The 15,826-nt window shown below is 55.5% G+C and overlaps 6 protein-coding genes across 6 annotated transcripts; 3 read left to right on the forward strand and 3 right to left on the reverse strand.

Annotated features, from left to right (window-relative positions):
- Positions 1-4,838: 4,838 nt before the first annotated feature.
- Positions 4,839-7,927, forward strand: N7459_000618 (Plasma membrane ATPase; the record flags this gene model as incomplete). The annotated part of the gene is made up of 2 exons (XM_056939803.1): positions 4,839-5,271; positions 5,349-7,927. The coding sequence occupies 2 exons, from the start codon at positions 4,839-4,841 to the stop codon at positions 7,925-7,927; spliced, it is 3,012 nt and encodes a 1,003-aa protein (XP_056804083.1).
- An 877-nt stretch (positions 7,928-8,804) lies between these two features.
- N7459_000619 (putative pectin methylesterase) lies at positions 8,805-10,083 on the forward strand (the record flags this gene model as incomplete). The annotated part of the gene is made up of 2 exons (XM_056939804.1): positions 8,805-9,428; positions 9,514-10,083. 2 exons carry the CDS (start codon positions 8,805-8,807, stop codon positions 10,081-10,083), a joined length of 1,194 nt encoding a protein of 397 aa, XP_056804084.1.
- A 114-nt stretch (positions 10,084-10,197) lies between these two features.
- On the reverse strand, positions 10,198-10,881 carry N7459_000620 (uncharacterized protein; the record flags this gene model as incomplete). Its single annotated transcript, XM_056939805.1, has 1 exon — positions 10,198-10,881. One exon carries the CDS (start codon positions 10,879-10,881, stop codon positions 10,198-10,200), a length of 684 nt encoding a protein of 227 aa, XP_056804085.1.
- A 575-nt stretch (positions 10,882-11,456) lies between these two features.
- N7459_000621 (transcription elongation factor DST1) lies at positions 11,457-12,359 on the reverse strand (the record flags this gene model as incomplete). The annotated part of the gene is made up of 1 exon (XM_056939806.1): positions 11,457-12,359. One exon carries the CDS (start codon positions 12,357-12,359, stop codon positions 11,457-11,459), a length of 903 nt encoding a protein of 300 aa, XP_056804086.1.
- Positions 12,360-13,554: 1,195 nt separating this feature from the next.
- N7459_000622 (GTPase-activating protein RNA1) lies at positions 13,555-14,826 on the reverse strand (the record flags this gene model as incomplete). The annotated part of the gene is made up of 1 exon (XM_056939807.1): positions 13,555-14,826. The coding sequence occupies one exon, from the start codon at positions 14,824-14,826 to the stop codon at positions 13,555-13,557; it is 1,272 nt and encodes a 423-aa protein (XP_056804087.1).
- Positions 14,827-15,178: 352 nt separating this feature from the next.
- On the forward strand, positions 15,179-15,603 carry N7459_000623 (copper metallochaperone COX17; the record flags this gene model as incomplete). The annotated part of the gene is made up of 3 exons (XM_056939808.1): positions 15,179-15,272; positions 15,329-15,393; positions 15,463-15,603. The coding sequence occupies 3 exons, from the start codon at positions 15,179-15,181 to the stop codon at positions 15,601-15,603; spliced, it is 300 nt and encodes a 99-aa protein (XP_056804088.1).
- Positions 15,604-15,826: the final 223 nt, after the last annotated feature.

Raw genomic sequence — 15,826 nt, forward strand, 5'->3', positions numbered from 1 at the left:
CTGTGAAAGAGAGAAGACCGGACGGCCGGGGGTGGTGGCCAGAATCCTCCAGTCGCAGTCTGGCCGAATCGAATGCGTACCGTACAGACTCTTTCCGGCAAGAACGGCAAGCTGACTCATCAATATACCCCTTCTATGATTGGCTGAGAGTGACCAGGATTGGATCCGCCAGACTAACCTGACTGGGCGTCTCGTCTCTTTCTAGCCGATTTCCCGTCACACCCGTTACCACCGGGTATATTACCACCGCGCGCGATACACGAGCGAAAGCGGCCGTGATAAGTGGTTGTGACGTGACAGTTTCTCTTATCTCGAGTCGCCAGAGTGCCGATTCCCGACTCTGCATCTGCATCCAGCGCACAATGGCCATTCAGGAGGAGACGCAATGGACGGGACTCTTCTTCCGTTTCTATGTACTCCTACTCCATACGGCCTCCGGAATCAGCCCCCGTCCCCTCGCAGCTGCATCCATGGAACTGCTCTCTCGAAACCTTCTAGAAGACGTCGAGAAGCGAGAGACTCGGGGCACGCACCGTCGGAATTACCCACTGGCGCATTCGGTGAAAAGGGCAATGGGAAAAGGGAACGGGTGAACGGGGTGTGCCAACCACATCCCCCAGATCCTGGACGTGGATATCCACGTTCCCCAGTGCGTCCATGGCGAGTGGAGACCCCTCGCGGCCTCCAGTCTACTCGCGCTCGCAGCAGCCGTGATCTCGGTTTACGTAGGTGGTCGGGGTCTTTCTACACCGTCTACTCGGGCCTCGACAGACGGGTGGCGATAGAGAAAAAAAAAGACCTTGGACCTTGAATCGCAACGGCCCTTCGGCGTGGCAACGCGCCCGACATTGAGGCATTTTGTTCCCCGTGTGCTTCCCCAGACCAACCCGCACAACATCAGTGGCGCCAAGGCTGGTCTTGCCAGTGCTGAAGATCGCAATGCTGGACCGTGTCCCGCTAGGGCAAAATCTCATTCCTCCCTATTTCCCACGGACTCCACGGTCGCATGGCTGGTGCCAATGGCTCAAATCGCCCTCTCCAGAGGTCGATATCAAATTTTGCAATCTACTTCCAACACATCGCAGCCCAGTGGGACAACCTATGTACATTGTCCCACGGTTCGCGCGTGGGGAACGCGGGTTTCCTCGACGCTTCGAGAACCGGCGCCCGTTGAGCGCCTATACATCGCGAGCGCCGCGCTGCTGCACCAGCTCTCCACTCGGGCATGCACCTTCGGGGCATCCTCGATCGCCGTGCGAAGAAGATCCTGCGGTGGGCCCGCCGTCTGCGGGTTTGTTCGGTCTCTCAGGACTCCCATACATATGTATATGCTAGTATAAGTGTCGTCGTAGTCGTACATCCGACCATCATAACTTACTCGATGTTAGCCACCGGTGAGGGCCACGATCCTACTCCGGGAATGCTCGTGCAGCCTCATTCAACCTCCACGCCTTCGCCCCAGGATCATGATTGAGCTTGGCTGACGTGGTGCGCGAGACCAAAAAACCGGGCGAGAATCCCCCAGAGTCGATGATCGCGCGCCCTTCGCGGGCTGGATGACCTAGAAGGCGCACTCGCACGGGGCTGCAGGAGGACGGAGCGCGACGCCGCCGCGTCGCAGGCTGGGGGGAGGGGGTCGTCCCGCAGTGCTGCTGATGAGGGCTAGCTCCTTCATGTTGGTTAGATATGTGGGATACTCAGCGTGAGAAATCCAGGCCCACTAGCCCGAAGGCACACCGGCGCGCTCGGGTTCCCGATCGGGATTGGCCCCAAGGATTGTCTATCGTGTCCGGAGCTGGAGCTGGAGGATGGAGAAGCTTGGAGATGAAGGGGTGTAATAACGAACTAGTTAACTAGTTGATGTCCTGACGAGACTTCTCGTTTGAGGTCGTTGGGGGCAGTTGCTCGTCGGATCCTCGCGACCAATATTGTTCGATGGAGTGCGATTGGCTCGTCCGACCACGGCACGTCAACCGCGGAAAGCGCCGGGCCAATGCCTACATAGGTAGTCCGAGTCTGTGTGGGTGGAGTATACGAAAGCGAGGGGGGAAAAGTTTTGCTGTGGATGTACCTAGAACCTATAGTGAGGTATAGACTACCACCATCTGCACCAGGTATATCTTGAGCAGAGGTACCTAGGTAGTAGATAGTGGTGTCAAATATGCGAGATATATTCCAACGTCTGGACCGCTGCATCCCTATTCCGCATATCACTCAATTCTATCTACTGTATTACTGACTACAGAATATCTAAGTGAAGACCTGCTCGATCTATTTGAGCAAGGCACTCCTATAGGGTAGAACGAGGACGACCCCGGATTCAGATTCAGACCTGTGGGCGATCTCCCCGGGGAGCAGGCACTGCCACCCCCCGTACCTAGGGATACCGGGCCTTAACACCGCAGAAACACGGGGTATAGATATTGTAGTAAGAGTGAATGTTCGTGGTCGCTATCGGCCAGTCGAAGATCCTGCGCTGCCCAGGCGAAGAAAAAAAAAAAAAAAAAGCCTGCCTTGCGAACCGGGATCATTCGCAGTCCCGACGGGTTGCGCTCTGAGTGGGCGGGATCATGCACGGAGGCGATCGGGGAGCCGTCGAGGTGGAAAAGGACTGGGAGGTTTGTATATGCACATGCACGGAGGATCGAGGGTTGAGCACTCCGGCCATACAGAGTAGCTTGGTATTTTGACTATTGGGTAGGGTAGAGTCGGGTTGGGGAGTGACATGTCATGGACTATGCACAGACTTGGGCATTTGGAGTTTATGACGCCGAAAGAGCGAGCGATGAGCATCATGTCGTTCGTGAGTTTCTATCTCGCTTTGCCCGAGAAAATCCCAGCATACGCCGAAGCAGAATCACTGTGATAGAGCAGCGAGTCCAGCATCGGACCGACACTCATCTTCTCCCCCCCCCCCCCCCCCTTCTGGGGCTCCCAAAAAGGTATCGCATCGAGCGATGGTGTCACGGCTCGCTTGTTGCGCGCTCACTGACTATTTCCTCCTACGACGAGGCAGAGGAACTATTCCCAAGTCGTCGTAGCAGCCTCCTAGCCGTGAGCGCAACAGCCCATCGCACAACTGAGTCGCCGGGCGCCGATCTGCGCGACGCGATGACCTCATGGCCGCCGGGGGCGGGTGGTGATTCGATGCAAGGCCGGACGAGTCGCGACTAGGCGGGAGTAGCGGGTGGAGAGCTGGGCGGATGCAGCCAGTCAGCGGGGCCGAATTAAATGACGCTTCTGGGGATGCTCCACGAGGGCCCGTGGTTGGTGAGATACGAAGGGGGCAGCTTCGGCGAGGTCGGTGGTGGTAGTGGCCGCGGGGATGTGCCGATAAGCCCTGGCGTTCTCGGGGGGAGGAATGACATAATGGTAATTTTGGCTGTTGGCGGTGGTATGCGAATGTACCCATCACCCATACCCATACCCCCCGTACAGGCCCGGCGGCGATGCGAATAATCGGCCAATCCATGAGCATTGGCATACATTGGCATACATATCTGAACGGGTCTTGGCTGCTTGCGGTGCCCCTTGCTACCACTACAGTACACAAGGGGGCAGTTGCAGTCGCATCATGTTTATTGTGTTTTGCTCATTGCTTCATCGGGGAAGAGAGGTGACTGGGTTCTATGAGAAAGGAAGAGCACGTTCGTAGCGAGAGTCGACTGACCTATACCGTGTACCTTTCATACATTTCAATGGTAAGAGGTGAGGGCACATCTACAGAGCAAGTAACTCCTCGGGCCATCTTGCTGTATCGAGCAACATGCTCCTGCAAGGGCGACAACAGAGGACCTGCTGTTGTTGTTTTCCGTCTGGGCAGAATTCCTCGTAAATTCTCCGCGCCGCATAATCCAAACAATCACCCTAACTGCAATTGATTGACGGCGTACTGATTGACACAATCTGCTGTGCCAACGTCTCTAGTTTCTTCCTTGGGGGAAACCCTGAGGTTTCGGTGATGGGAGAGAAAAAGAAGAAAATCGCGCATAGTCAAGCTCTGCACCCGCACTCGGCAGGGCTAGGAAGCATCGTGTCAATACCGATTTGTACCGACGGATTGGGGGGGCCACTCGGCAGAAGGGTGCCGGGCGCAAAGTGTGTGTGTATTAGGACGTCGGCGTCGCGTCTGGAGAAGAGACTCTCGCCAAATGGCCGTGACAGACAGAATTTTCGGCCGTATCAGACCATACCGTGAAAGGTAATTCCCCCTCCAGTGTGAGGGAATGACGCGGGCGCGCTTCTCGGTTGCCCCCGTGTCGCAGGAAGCTCCCCTTCGTTGGAGGGTAAGGGGCGAAACGGGTAAAAAAACAAGAAAATCCGAATTCGAAAAACAGCTCCCCGAAATCAAAACCACAATAATTAAAGGGAAAAGTGGGTCAGGGCTCCTCCCCCCAGCAACCAGCAACCAGGTACCGTACCGAGGCCGTACCCGGTAGTTTGCCCAGTCGATAGGGAGAAAGCATAGTGAAAGCAAAGACGGGTGATCGTGCGCCTTCCTCCTTCCCCAAAACATCCCTTTTCGATTTTCCCAATTTTTTTCTTTTTCCTTTTCGATTTTTTCAAATTTATTTTTTTCCTCCATTTTTTATTTCCCTCACACACGCTGGCCGATTATCCACACGCCCACTCCACTCCGGTCTCTCTCTTTCGCCCTCCCCCCCCCCCGTATTATAAAGTAGTCCCTCCCTCTCACCCACCACTCCTTCTCTTTTCCTCTTCTTCTTCTCCATAGGAACATTCCGTCTCGCGTCATCCCTGTCATTGTTCGTTGGTGTGTACTGCATCTGCTCATATCGTTGGGTTCCAAGGCTTTGTGAGCCGAAGCAGCAGCAACAATGGCGTCCCAACAAGAGACGTCCACCAACCAGGCGTCCGAGCGGAGGATCTCCTATGCTGTCGACGTGGAGAATGGCGAGCGTCACCGTGAGGCTGGCGATGTGAACGACGGAAGTCTCGACGAGTACTCGGCTCTCAACCGCTACATCTCGACTGCCCGTGATGGTCGTCGCGGTTCGACTTCCAGCGCCGGTGCCCTGAGCGAGAAGGGTGACAAGAAGCCCTTCTGGAAGTTCTGGGGCAAGAAGAGCGATGGCGTCGAGGAGGGCTGGCAGTGCCCCGACGAGTGGCTCGACACCGACCTCCGCACCGGTCTGAGCTCCTCCGACATTGAGCCCCGTCGCAAGAAGGGTGGCTGGAACGAGCTTACCACCGAGAAGACCAACATCTTCATCCAGTTCATCGGTTACTTCCGTGGTCCTATTCTCTATGGTAAGTCGCTACAAGCATCTGGAATACAATTGACGCGTCAATGGCAGCCAGCTAACGCGTTTGTTTCACCCCAACAGTTATGGAACTTGCTGTCCTCCTCGCTGCTGGTCTGCGTGACTGGATCGATCTGGGTGTTATTTGTGGTATTCTGTTGCTTAACGCTCTCGTCGGTTGGTACCAGGAGAAGCAGGCTGCCGACGTCGTTGCTTCTCTCAAGGGTGATATTGCTATGCGTGCCATCGTTGTCCGCAACGGTCAGGAGGAGGAAATCCTTGCCCGTGAACTGGTTACTGGTGACATTGTCGTCCTTGAGGAGGGCCACGTTGTCCCCGCTGATGTCCGTTTGATCTGCGACTACTCCAAGCCCGAGATGTTCGAGGCCTACAAGGAGTACCTCGCTACCGTTGGCGACGATACCCTCAAGGAGAAGGACGATGACGACGAGGATGACCACGAGAACCACACCGGTGTCTCTCTCGTTGCTTGCGACCAGTCCGCCATCACTGGTGAATCTCTCGCCGTCGACAAGTACATGGCTGATATCTGCTACTACACCACCGGTTGCAAGCGTGGCAAGGCCTACGCTGTCGTCACTTCCACCGCTCGCCAGTCTTTCGTCGGTAAGACTGCTGCTCTCGTCCAGGGTGCCCAGGACTCCGGTCACTTCAAGGCTGTCATGGACAACATTGGTACCTCCCTGCTGGTTCTTGTCATGTTCTGGATTCTCGCTGCCTGGATTGGTGGTTTCTTCCGTCACCTGAAGATCGCTACCCCCGAGAACAGCGAGAACACCCTGCTCCGCTATACTCTGATCCTGCTCGTCATTGGTGTCCCCGTCGGTCTTCCCGTCGTTACCACTACCACCCTGGCCGTCGGTGCCGCCTACCTCGCCGAGCAGAAGGCTATTGTCCAGAAGCTTACCGCCATCGAGTCCCTCGCTGGTGTTGACGTTCTTTGCTCTGACAAGACTGGTACCCTCACTGCCAACCAGCTGTCCATCCGTGACCCCTATGTCGCTGAGGGCGTTGATGTCAACTGGATGATGGCTGTCGCTGCTATTGCCTCGTCTCACAACGTCAAGAACCTTGACCCTATTGACAAGGTCACGATCCTTACTCTCCGTCGCTACCCCAAGGCCCGCGAGATTCTCGCTCGCAACTGGATCACCGAGAAGTACAGTCCCTTCGACCCCGTCTCCAAGCGTATCACTACCGTCTGCACCTGCGATGGTGTCCGCTACATTTGCGCCAAGGGTGCCCCCAAGGCTATCCTCAACATGTCCGAGTGCTCCGAGGAGGAGGCCAAGCTCTACCGTGACAAGGCTACCGAGTTCGCTCGCCGTGGTTTCCGTTCCCTTGGTGTTGCCGTCCAGAAGGAGGGTGAGCCCTGGCAGCTGCTGGGCATGTACCCCATGTTCGACCCCCCTCGTGAGGACACTGCGCACACCATCGCTGAGGCCCAGGTCCTCGGTCTGTCCGTGAAGATGTTGACTGGTGACGCCATCGCTATCGCCAAGGAGACCTGCAAGATGCTTGCCCTTGGTACTAAGGTCTACGACTCTGAGCGTCTGATCCACGGTGGTCTCGCTGGTTCTGCCCAGCACGACCTCGTTGAGAAGGCTGACGGTTTCGCTGAGGTCTTCCCCGAGCACAAGTACCAGGTCGTCGAGATGCTCCAACAGCGTGGCCACTTGACTGCCATGACTGGTGACGGTGTTAACGACGCTCCTTCCCTGAAGAAAGCTGACTGTGGTATTGCCGTCGAGGGTTCCACCGAGGCTGCCCAGGCTGCCGCTGATATTGTCTTCCTTGCCCCCGGTCTGTCCACCATCGTCGATGCCATCAAGCTGGCCCGTCAGATCTTCCAGCGCATGAAGGCCTACATTCAGTACCGTATTGCCCTGTGTCTCCATCTAGAGATCTACCTGGTTACCTCCATGATCATCATTGACGAGACCATCCGCTCTGACTTGATTGTCTTCATCGCCCTCTTCGCTGATCTGGCTACCATTGCCGTTGCCTACGACAATGCCCACTTTGAGGCTCGCCCTGTCGAGTGGCAGCTGCCTAAGATCTGGGTCATCTCCGTTGTCCTTGGTATCTTGCTTGCCGCTGCCACCTGGATCATCCGTGGCTCCCTCTTCCTGAAGAACGGTGGTATCATCCAGAACTTCGGTTCGCCTCAGGAGATTCTCTTCCTTGAGGTTGCCCTGACTGAGAACTGGCTTATCTTCGTCACCCGTGGCGGTAAGACCTGGCCCTCGTGGCAGCTGGTCATTGCCATCTTCATTGTCGATGTTCTGGCCACCCTGTTCTGTGTCTTCGGCTGGTTGTCTGGCGACTTCACTCAGACCCACCCCCACGACCCTGCTGCCTCTGGCTTCTCCCACAACGACGATGTCGACATTGTCACTGTCGTTGTCATCTGGGCCTACTCCATCGGTGTGACCGTCATCATTGCTGTCGTCTACTACCTCCTGACCATCATCCCCGCTCTGGACAACCTTGGCCGCAAGACCCGCTCCAAGGCTGACACCCAGATCGAGAACATGATCGCTCACCTGTCCAAGCTGGCCATTGAGCACGAGGTCGACAGCGATGGCAAGTCCCGCTACACCCTGGGTGCTCGCGCGGAGGCTGTCGAGGAGGACGAGTAAACGCGCTCCTTCGATCGTCCCGTCTTTTTTTCTGACTCGATACTGGTCCGAGGTCAATTAATTTCCTTATTCTTTCCCACCCCCTTGCTCCCTTCTTACCACGCACACATTGCTGCTCTATCTTGGACATGCATACCGTGGGAACAAAAAGGCCGGGTCACTGTCTTTTTTTTCCTTTTCTCCCGTATCATAGACTTTTGTGTGTTTCATTTACACTTGATCTCCGTTTGCTTTCGAGTTGATAGAGTCAAGGTTACTTTCTCTACGTGTATGTATGCCGTTAATAGTGGTATTTAGCCAAATCATCAAGGGTTTCTAATGATTGCTTTCCTGTCCGTAACTGGATTTTGTCTTTCTATTCCTGCTCGTGCTTTCTTGTAGTCTCGGTTCCTCATCACGTGCCTATGTTAACATTCCCCTATCGTTCTCTCACTTCCCACCTCCCACCACCGCTTCCATGCTCGCCTCTCACAGGTGGAAGCTCGATTCTCCGTCTCTCCCTCGTCAATCTATTTTCCCGTCACGATTTCTCGTCGCGCGGACGCTTTTGAGAGCAAGCTTCTTCGAAAGCCCACCATCGCGGGGTCAAAATGCGGAGACCGTGCTATTCGCTGCTCCAATTTCTGCCCGGCCGTGTCTGCTCCATGCAACGAAGCAGGGAGATTTTCCGTCTATGCCGCCATGCTGGGGATTGATTGCATCGGGCCTAGTCGAGACAGTCGCAGCTCTTCCTCTAGACCGAGCTCCAGTATAAGAGGCATCTCAGACACCATTCCGTCCGCGGTGCCGTTGTTCTGTACATACAAAGCGTGCCTGTTTCTATACTCTCTATCACCGGTATCACTTTCATCTATCCGGAAGAGCAGACCCAGCCAACATGCTCCTTCTCCTCTCCCTCCTTGTCTTGATCTGGCACCCAGCACCAATTCACTCCGCCGTATTGCAATCCCGATCCTCCATCTCCCGCACAACCTGCCAATCGACAGCCTCCCACTGTTCCCCAAACACCACCATCGTCGCCGCCAACGACACCCGCGCCCACTTTGCCACCATCCAAGCTGCCATCAACTCTCTCCCCAACGACACCTCCACCCAAACCATCCTCATTCTCGCTGGCTCCTACAAGGAGCAACTCAACATCACCCGCACCGGCCCCATCACTCTGCTCGGCGAGACTACCTCGCCCACCGACGCGGGCCAGAACCGCGTCACCATCACCTGGGCCGCCGCCAACGTCGACGGCACTGGCCAGAGCGTGGACAATGTCTACTCAAGCGTGATGATCGTCGCGCCCACGCTGGACGCCAGTCTGACCGGCTCCGGCACGACGGGCTTTGACGTGCCCCTCGACACCCCCTTTGGGAATCGCAATTTCAGGGTGTATAATGTGGACTTCACGAATACGTGGGCGCCGTATTCGGATGGGCCGGCGCATGCATTGAGCTTCAGTCGTGCCAATGGCGGGTTCTATTATTGTGGATTTTATTCATATCAGGATACGGTATGTCGCTTGCTTGTTTGGGCTATTTCTGGAGCTCGGAAGTGTTGCAGAAGCAGCTGCCTGCAACAGCTAACAAAACATACAGATCTACGTCGGCAAGCTCGGCAACGCCTACTTCTACAAGTCCATTCTCGCCGGCCAAACAGATTTTCTCTACGGTTTCGGCACGGCCTGGATCCAGTCCTCCGACGTCCGGCTCCGGGGCTGCGGCGGCGGCATCACCGCTTGGAAAGGCACCAATACCACCTTCGAGAACAAGTATGGCGTCTACATCGTGGACTCGAACGTGCGCGCCGCCAACGCCTCCGTCGCCCCGAGTATCAAGGGCGCATGTGCGCTGGGCCGGCCGTGGAACTCGCAGCACCGTTCGATCTTTGCGAATACCTACGAGGATGGCAGTATCGAGGCGAGTGGGTATACCAACTGGCTGGATAATGGCGTGGCGCGGTATGAGCCTGGCGTGACGCTGATGGCGGAGTACAAGGCCAACGGGCCTGGATTCAATGCCACTGGGAGAGTGGCGGGCGGGATTGATACGCTGTTGAGTGCGAAGGCATACGAGGCGTATAGTTCGCCGCAAAAGGTGTTTCAAGATCAGACGGGGGCTTTGGGGGATGTGCAGTGGATTGACTGGGAGACTGTCTCGGGGAAGTAAAAAGACGTCGAGGATGTTGTAGGTTGGACAATCCACGATACACGCAAGCGCAGAGAAGACAATGGACAGAGAAAAGTACAAGAGATGCCCCTGTGATAACTGATCTCAGAACCATCACCCACAACTCCCATACACACTCAACCCTCCCCCCAGCACATCCTGACACCCGCTCCTCTTCCGATCCATCGACCGCCGCGTCTCCCTCCCCTGCATCTTCCCATCCTCCTCCAATCCGCCAACATGAATCCCCTCGACACCACCCTTCCCCCCATCCGCCGCCAACAGCTCCCCCAACCGCCCCGTCCGCGCCAGATACGCCGCCCCGCTATCGGCCCAGACCCGATACTCCCACACGAGCAACTGGCCCCTCTTCTCCGGATCGTCGCTGGTGTCCCGCGCCAGCGCAATCCGGTAGACGAAGGCCTCGTCCCACGCCTGCGCGGTGGCGCGCCACGTGAACGTCGCCGTGCCGCGCAGCGACACCGCCATGCAGCTGTCGTCGACGAGCCAGGCATCGTCCGGCTCGAAGGCCATGTTTGCGATGGCGAGGTGCTCGGCCAGCAGGGCGAAGTAGCGGGAGACCCCGTCCGGCCCGGTGAAGGTGCGGCCGAGGAAGGGGGCCAGTTGGGGGAGGCCGTGTTCGTGGACTTGCGGGGTGGGAAGGGTGGTGAAGCATGTCAAAAGGGGCTTTGGGGGCTGTGGTGAGGATGAGTTTGGTGATGGCAAGGGTTGGCTTGGGGTGGTTAGGGCTGTGAGGAGGGATTGGACTGGTTCAATGAGGGTGGTGCGTGGGGCCATCTTGGGGAGTTGATGGCGACTTGATATATGGTCTGGTCGATAGGCAGAAGAGTGGTTGGAGCGAAGAGGAGAATATCCCAGCTACTTCTTCCAGGAGGCCGTGGAGGTTGAAATAAGGTTGTGCAAGCTGACTGCCAACTACTGGGATGGATTGGAATGCTGGTGATGTACTTACATAACAATGACGTTCAGATGCAGCTTTTGGTTTCTGTGATTTTGGTTCTTCTTTCTTTTAAAAAGAGTCCTCTTCTCTCCAGTATGATATCTCAATGCCTGATGGAGACGAGAACCGTCATCTCTTTTGCTCAACGAAGCTGAATTCCTGAGAAGTCAAGCCCCCGTAAACACATCTCTCCCATCTCTACCGTGGAAAATGGTCAATCCGCAATGAAACTCCAGATCCGGCCTCCATAGCTTCATGTTAAAGCAATCGAAGGCGCAAAAAAAGCAGAAAAGACCCCGTAAATTGCAACGAAGGAAGGGGAAAAAAAAAAAAACACCAGGTCCCAGTAGAATGATACAACCGTCCCCATCGTCACACGCAAGAACGCACCACGGCAAATCTGCCCTCGAAATCACTGTCGCCAGGACTTGCCACAGTTCAGACAAGTACAGAACAGGGTCATCGGCTCGTCTGCACTGCGCGTTTGCGCTTCGGTGTAGGTCACCTTGCGCTGGCCACATTTGCCGCACTGCAGGCTGGTACTGATGCTGCGCTCGGCCTGCGCCACCATAGCATCGTTCATGTTCTTCTTTTTGATCTTGTCGTCCGCCTCACGCTGCTCTGCGGACCGCAGCTCATCCGAGGACATGCGCACGAAACTCTCCGGGGAGATTTCGCCGCTCAGCACGCGCACGCGCAGCCTTGGATTCGACTTGTTCTTCAGGTTCATAAACAGACTGCGCAGCTTGCTGCGGTACTCCTCCTTGGTCTCGGGGCCTAGAGAGCTGTAGGCGGCCGCTTCCACGGATCTGGCCTTCGCCAGCACATCCTTGGGTGCCTCCTTGGATCCCAAACACAGTCCATCGTAGATCAATCCAGTACAGCTGTCACGCACCTTGTTGTTTGTGACGTTAATTTCCACTCCGTCGGCCTTCCAAGTCCGCTTGTCCGGGTCAACAGCCAACTTCGATCCCTTGTCCGATGGTGTAGCGCCGGCGGGCGTGGAGACTCCGGTGCCATTCTGCGCTGGCCGCGGGGACCCGCTTGAACCCCGGCTGGCTGATGATTTCTGTTTGTTGACCTCATTGCGCCACTTTGAAACAATCTCGCTCGCGAGCCGTGCGACTTCCGGCGACTTGCTTTGCTTGAATTTGTTGACAATAATACCGATGCGTGTCTGCCGCAGCAGATCCTCCGTCGCCCGCACTCCCGACTGCAACTCCTTAAGCAGATTAAGGATCACCGAGGGCGGCTCGTTCGAGGTCGACGCCTTGCCCAAGGCCTTGGCCTTGGCTTCGATTTCTTTGGCATCCATGGCCACAGTATGCGGGGCGTAGGTCACGTTCAGATCGGATTTGAAAGGAAGAATGCGTGTTCGTAGAAGGCTGATCCTGTCGAAGCCTATGCAAAGAACTTGTCAGTGGATGGACATCAAGTCATGGCAAAGCGAAGATATCATAGCAAAACATGGCTCATGGAGAGTCGTCAATCGCACGTGACTGTCAGCGCCAGTAGACACACTATGTGCATCACCGATGAGATCCATGAATCGGGGATTTCAACGCGCGTGACGTACAGACAGCAATTTTCTTGCTGCCGTCCGTGTGATTGTTTGCGCAGGCCGAGGCTATCGCAGCAAGCAAGTGCACGTGTCCACGACCTCACTTGCGATCTCTTTATCGCCAGATGGCGGGGCGATCCCAAAGAGGACTCTGGAAGCAATGCGCCGCTTCCAACTCAACTTGCGACCGCGGGCATGTCGTATACGGGGCGAGGGCAGGATCAGAAGGGCGGGTTTGCGCGGGGACTTACTCTGGGAGCAGTGTCAGGGCAAGTGGGATCTCGATGTGACGGGGCGCGATGGAAGAGACAGGCCGGAAAGCGTGTCGAAAGGAAGCAGTGTAGCACGCAGCGAGGCGAGACTTTAATGATAATGTGAGTTGAGAGTGTGGAAGCTCCGAGGTCGAGCGCCAAGACATGGTGGCCCGATTCGGAAATCTCTCACAGCGCAATGCAAAGCGAAGTATGGGGACTACAAGAACAACACAACTACACAAATACATAGGAAGGGGAAAGGAAGAACAGCAGAACATCTCCAACAAAAGATGATCTCCTTGGTTTTCCAGAAGTGTATTCACATCTACGGTGTGTTTTTCTTTTTTGTATCCTCCCAAGACCCCAAAGCTCATCTTAGCTATGCATATGGTATGGATGAAATTGAAGAAGACTATGTGCAATCATCATCATCAACGGGGTATATCAATCAAAGAGGATTTAGGGGTGAGATAATGGCGTCAATGTCGTCAATCGGGCCACTGAGCCGCGGAACAGTGACCATAGGTGCATGACAGCCACTTGGAATAGATGCAAACCAGGCGGGATGCGGCGAGCGGTGTTCGCGGTGACTCAGGACGGAGGAGGTGGCTCTGGAGTCCATCAATGACAGAAGGCAAGAGACCAGGAACCAAAGCAGTAGCAGCAAAGTCTCCTGGCTAAGTCGGCCTGCAGGCCTACAGACCAGTCTTGCCAAGAACATCGGCCAAATCGTCGACAGCCTTGTCCGACTTTTGAGCAACCTTCTCCTCCTCAGCAAGATCGGTATCCTGAAGATCCTTGTCGGCCTTAGTCTCCACCTCCACCTCTTCCTCTTCCTCTTCCTCCTCAGCCTCTTCATCCTCCTCATCCTCATCCTCCGACTCAAGTTCATCCAGCTCATCAAGACCCCAGGACTCCTCGGGATCCTCGTCGGTACCCTGTTCTTCCTGGCGGGATTCCAAAAGCTCACGCAGGGCAGTGATGTTGTCGTCCTCATCAGAAAAGATGTTGCCGTTCAACTCGACACGGCGGAGGCTGGGAAGGGCTGTCTTGGCGGCATGGGCGAGAGCCTTTACACCATCAGCCTTAATCTCATTGTACTGCAGACGCAGGGTCTGGAGCTTCTCGTTCTTATTGGCGGCCAGGGCCTGGGCGACCTTCACACCGCCACGAGCAGAGAGGAGACAGTCGCCAACACCAAGTTCACGCAGAGCAGGCCAGCCCTCCAGGACACTAGCCAGCGCAGTAGAGCCCATAACAGTGAAAGTGTTGTCCTGCAGATCCAAAACCTCCAAGGCACTAGTGTGACGAAGACCGTTCTTGAGCAGGTGCGAGATACCTTCCTGGCGGATACCGTTCTGCGTCATCTTGACCGACTTCATGCCCACGGCGTGCTTCTCATACGCACGAGCCCATGCCTCCATACTGCCATTCTCTAGGCGGTTGCGTCCGCAGACAATGCTTTCCAGGTACGCAACCTCCTCGCCCTCCTTGCGGGCCTCTTCCTTGCGCTCGGCGAGCTTGCTCAGGGCATCGGCGATCATAGTTCCGGCGAATGGACCAAGACCGTTGTTGTTCAGGATCAAGTGGCGGAGAGGAGTGTGACGCGAGAGGAATTCGACAAGCGGTTCCACCGTGTTGAGACCGAAGGCATTGTCGGAGAGATTGACGGTGTGGACAGTCGGAATCTCGAGAATTGAGTTCAGAAGGGAGCGGAGAGCAGAAGGAATCTCAGAGAGCAGACGTGAGGTGAAGATGTCGTCCAGGTTGGCGACTTCGAGGCTCTTCTGAGTCGTAAGAGCAGCAGCCAGGCGCTCGGAGGCACCGATGCCCAGGGTGTTCCCGCCGAAGTGGATCTCGGTATAGTCGGTTTCCTCGGTCAGAGGCTTGATGTGAGCTTCAATGTCCTCCGCACTGTCAAGCTTGAGGCCTTTGCCATTGAGCGAGAAGATCTTAGGAGGGGCCATGGCGGGGTAGTGGCTCAGGGGCAATCAGTGATTAAGTCAGATGGAGGACCGGTGGATTAAGCGAGATTGATGGGATTGAAGGAAAATCCAGAAGCGACAGGGACCAGGCTCAAAAAAACACCCGAGTCAAAGAGGCAGGGAGGGAGGCAAAGTCCTGGTGGGCGGCCGCATTGTTTTGTCGATAACAGAAAAAATAGCTACGGCGAGCTAGAACGACCAGGAGCGCATGCATTAATAATACCAGGATGGCGTCACAGCGAACCCTTTTGCCTTCGTTCACACTCCCCCAAAGACTTTCTTTGCGCTAGTTTCTTCTCAATATCCTTCCTGAGTGCACAAAGTATCATCCACAATGTCGTGGCTTTTCGGTTCCTCCAGTGGTAAGTCCCAATGCCCTGAATTTGTCTCAACCGCAGGTCTGGCCACCACCTATGCAATGTGCAAAGGTTTATGGTGAAGATGTCAATCCAGCCATACTGTGTGCTAACTTCATTCTCTACAGAAAAGAACACACCTGCTCCTCCCTCCCAGACCCAGGCCCAGCCTGCTCAGACCGAGAAGCCCAAGGTACGCCACCAGATCTGCTCGTCAGCAACAAAAAGCATAGGGCCCAGACTGACCACACGTTTTATAAAGCCCTGCTGTGTCTGCAAGGATGAGAAGACTGCCCGTGATGACTGCATGCTGTTCTCGAAGTCGGAGGATCCGGCCAAGGAGTGCAAGTCCACCATTGAACAGTACAAGACCTGCATGGCCGGTTTCGGCTTCAAGATCTAGGCCACAATTGCGCAGTTTCTCTCTTGTATAATACCACCTCTGTACCATAGCATTGACTGGATGGGAGTTTTTGTTCATTTTTGTGGCCATTGCCAGCATTTGAATATGCGCATGCGGTCTGGGATCCTGGGAATTTCGGTGCTGGCATCGCACATTGCTTCTCAGATGAATAGAGATCAAGTGTATCAATATGACATCTCATCTCCTACTACCGCCGGGAAGC

Source organism: Penicillium hispanicum (genome assembly GCF_028827665.1).
Source record: "Penicillium hispanicum strain IBT 35686 chromosome Unknown utg000001l_segment0_segment0, whole genome shotgun sequence".
Taxonomy (NCBI): domain Eukaryota; kingdom Fungi; phylum Ascomycota; class Eurotiomycetes; order Eurotiales; family Aspergillaceae; genus Penicillium; species Penicillium hispanicum.